The sequence below is a fragment of the Theobroma umbraticum genome, unplaced genomic scaffold (genome assembly GCF_002168275.2).
Source record: "Theobroma umbraticum cultivar Fairchild unplaced genomic scaffold, ASM216827v3 scaffold_31.0, whole genome shotgun sequence".
Lineage (NCBI taxonomy): Eukaryota > Viridiplantae > Streptophyta > Magnoliopsida > Malvales > Malvaceae > Theobroma > Theobroma umbraticum.
Genome location: NW_018397283.1, coordinates 850893 through 854123, shown reverse-complemented (window position 1 = coordinate 854123; position 3231 = coordinate 850893). Strand labels below are relative to the sequence as shown.

Below are 3231 nucleotides of genomic sequence, written 5' to 3'. Positions count from 1 at the left end.
ATTTTTTTATTATTTTTTTATTATTTTTTTTCAATCTTCATGCAGAAGCCTCGGCGTTTCTTACTTCTTATCATCACCCCGTCACGCTTCACGCCAAGTCACGGACCAATAATTAAATTAGTTTCAATGTGGAAAAGAGTGACTGTGACAGCTATTCCAATCAAAGAGGAGTAAGATTATCTGGTGCCTATTAACTATTTACCAACGTCCTCGGAGCGTGTTGCCACGTCTTAGGTTGGCGAGTAAGAATACAATAAAAGTGAAATATCGATGGCGTATCCGATGAAAGCTTTTCCTTTCCCGTTCATGGCAAACCCCCTTTTTGACGTTTTCTACCGTTTAGAGTAAAAGATACCAATCGCAGTGAAAAGTTAAAATGGAAAAAGTAAAGTGAGTAATAATACCTAATACCGTACAATTTCCTTTTATTCTTTAAATTATTTCCCTTTTTTGGACTACTGAATCCTGAATATTGAGGAAATTTGGGGCAAAATAGTACGAATAATCTTCCTCGTCCTTTTTTTTCTACAATTTCAATTTTCTAAAGAACAATAGAAACATAGGGGAATTTGTGCAATTTTCAAAGAGTGGGGGGGGGGGGGGGGGGGGGGGGGTCCAAAATGAATTAACCCAAAAAAACGCCTTCATTTTTTCAATTTTCTCCCACACTCCCATATTTTTCCTTTTTTCTACTTTTTTACCCTACCATTTCTTTCTGCTTCCTAATTTCATTCCTTTTTTTTTTGGCTACATGAAGAGTTCAGACTGCAACAAAGTATAGTAATTAGCAGCCTCATCTTCAAGCTCCCATAACCCATCACAGAGAGCAAAACCATTTCCAACATTGTTGAAACGTTCTTCATACTCAACAACTTCAACACCAAGACCATCGCCATCTTCTCTGTTTGGGATCCCGAGCTCATCATCAGAAGCTTCGAGCAAATGTCTAATGACCCTCTCTTTATCATTCTGGTCCTCATCTTCTTTCAAGGAAGATGTTGCCGAAGTGTAGTCTTCCACGGTGGTGGTGGTGGTGGTGGTGGTGTTCGTGCCTGCTGCTCTCGTGAGCTGGTTTTCTCGGTCAGCTCCTAAAGTATTTGTTGCCGTTGGGCAAGGAAGAGGGTCGTCTAAGACAGAGTCAGAAGAGAGTTCATGTTGCAGAGTTGTGATAAGAGAAGACAAGTCTTGGTTTGGCTCGTCCTCTTCCGCTTCGAGCAAGGAGAGTATGTGATTGTATGACTTGTGGCGTTTCGACTCTTCGACTACATGTTCTTCCGAGCCCTGGGAACTCTGGATTTCATCTCTTTGGCGCTTTAATGGTGCCTGCTGCTCAGCCATTGCAAAAAACAGAGGAAAACAGGGAAAAGAACCGAGCTTTGAGGAACTGAAGACAGACAGGGTTACGCAGAGAGAGGAGGATAGGATGAGGAGAGAGAGGGCGGGTGGAAAGAGTTATATAGAGGGGAAAGCAAAGTGGAGTTCCGGTCAAAATAAGTGAACAAATGAAAGCTAAGAATATTTTATTTAATGCAAAGAGAAAAAAGGAATACCCGTTCTAGTATCAGTTCCTGAGAGAGACAAGTATTGGCTCCCATGAGTCGGTCTCCCTTTATTCTAAACCGTTGGATTAACTTTTCGTGCTTCCCGAGGGGCAAATCAAAGGTTGAAAATCAAGGTAAGCGTTTAGCCTGGAAAGAAAGATATCATAGCTCAGAGATAAAGACAAAAGCCATTGAGAAAAGAGAGAGAGAGAGAGAGTTGTGTCTGTATGGTGAAGCATAGTTTGCCCCAAGTGGGAAGGATCTCTTTTAAAAGTATTATTTTTCCTCAATGGTCCCCCTTTGTTTGCCCTTTTTTCCTCTGTTTTCACTCAATAATTAATTAATATTATAACTTCTTTATATTAATTGTTATTTTAAATAATTAAATATATAGCAAACGGCTACAGAATTTGTATGATTGATTGATTGAGGTGGGTGCATGCTAGGCTAAGGTGTACCTGAGCTAGAGCCTTGTCATTGTCGCTGACAAAGCAAAAAATATCAAAAGAAAAATTGACTGAGTTCTTTGGTTGAAATCAGACGGTGGAGATTGGTTTGTGAGTGGCTATCAATGTGGATGGTGATGCAGTGTATATCATTCTTGAATCTGATGAGATTCATTTCTAGAGAACCAGGACAACAAACTTTTTTCTTCCCCATACAAAAAACAAAAATGTAAAAAAGAAAGGGGGCGGGGGGTAAAAGAGTAAAGTGGATTGGAAATGACAAAAATTTGGAGGAAAGGAGAGTGGTTTTTTCATTTCACGGGATATGTGTCCACTTGTCTTACGGCAGCTAGTCCCCCACTCTAGGTGATACTCAGATTGAAGAGGCCAAATGAAAAGGGGCAGTTAAGGGTGTTTTGGTCATTTTCTACAAAAGGATTTCCCACCCAAATATGGATAAGATTTTGATTATTTGGTTGGATTTGGGGAAAGCCTCCCCCATACTAATGCAAAAGAAAGTAAAGCGTTTTGATTACTAAACCCAATATATGTGGAACCCTACATGAACATGAACATGTGTTTTTACATGTGTTGGACCTTTTCATTGAGGGGAAGTTTGTGAATTTGGGAAAATTTTTTGTTGGTTTTTATTAATAAACTTCACAAACTGATTAAGTTTATAATTTTTTAAGTCGAGAAAGAAGAAGATTCAAAATATGTACTTTTTTTAATATGAAAATATATGTATTTGTAGTTCGAATATCCTTCTTCTTTTAAGTAAGTATATATATATATATTCAAAAATTAATAATTGATTAAATTGTTTGTTTCCATAACAAGATGTTTCCAACTTGAGTATTAGTCATTTGTGTTATTTTCAATTAAATAAGTAAAGAAATTGAGATGGGATTAGATTGACTAATATTACTTGACGTTGTCTTATGATTAATCTATTCATTTCAATAATAAAAATAATTTGAATTCAAGTATTGACAATTAAATTAGTTAATATGATAATACACAGCATCACATAATATAAAATAACTGAATAAAAAAACTTTGGGTTGTCAATTTTACGATGATGAAGGGGAATCAGGAGGTTTGTCACGACAATAGATCATAGCTCATGGGGCACTTTATCTTTTGTCGGATGAGGAGTTCAGGAGGACCATACACACAAAAGGATACTCGGCCTTTCACTCTTATTTGAAAAACTTATCTTTTAACTCACTATATATACATAT

The 3231-nt window shown here is 37.2% G+C and overlaps 1 protein-coding gene across 1 annotated transcript; it reads right to left on the bottom strand.

Annotated features, from left to right (window-relative positions):
• Nucleotides 1-493: 493 nt before the first annotated feature.
• Nucleotides 494-1735, bottom strand: LOC110428269 (uncharacterized). Its single transcript, XM_021444055.2, has one exon. The coding sequence runs from the start codon at nucleotides 1336-1338 to the stop codon at nucleotides 748-750; it is 591 nt and encodes a 196-aa protein (XP_021299730.1). The 5' UTR covers nucleotides 1339-1735; the 3' UTR covers nucleotides 494-747.
• Nucleotides 1736-3231: the final 1496 nt, after the last annotated feature.

What these genes read in the sequence shown, in the direction of transcription:
- LOC110428269 (XM_021444055.2), bottom strand. Translation starts at nt 1,338, where the DNA reads ATGGCTGAGCAGCAGGCACCATTAAAGCGCCAAAGAGATGAAATCCAG.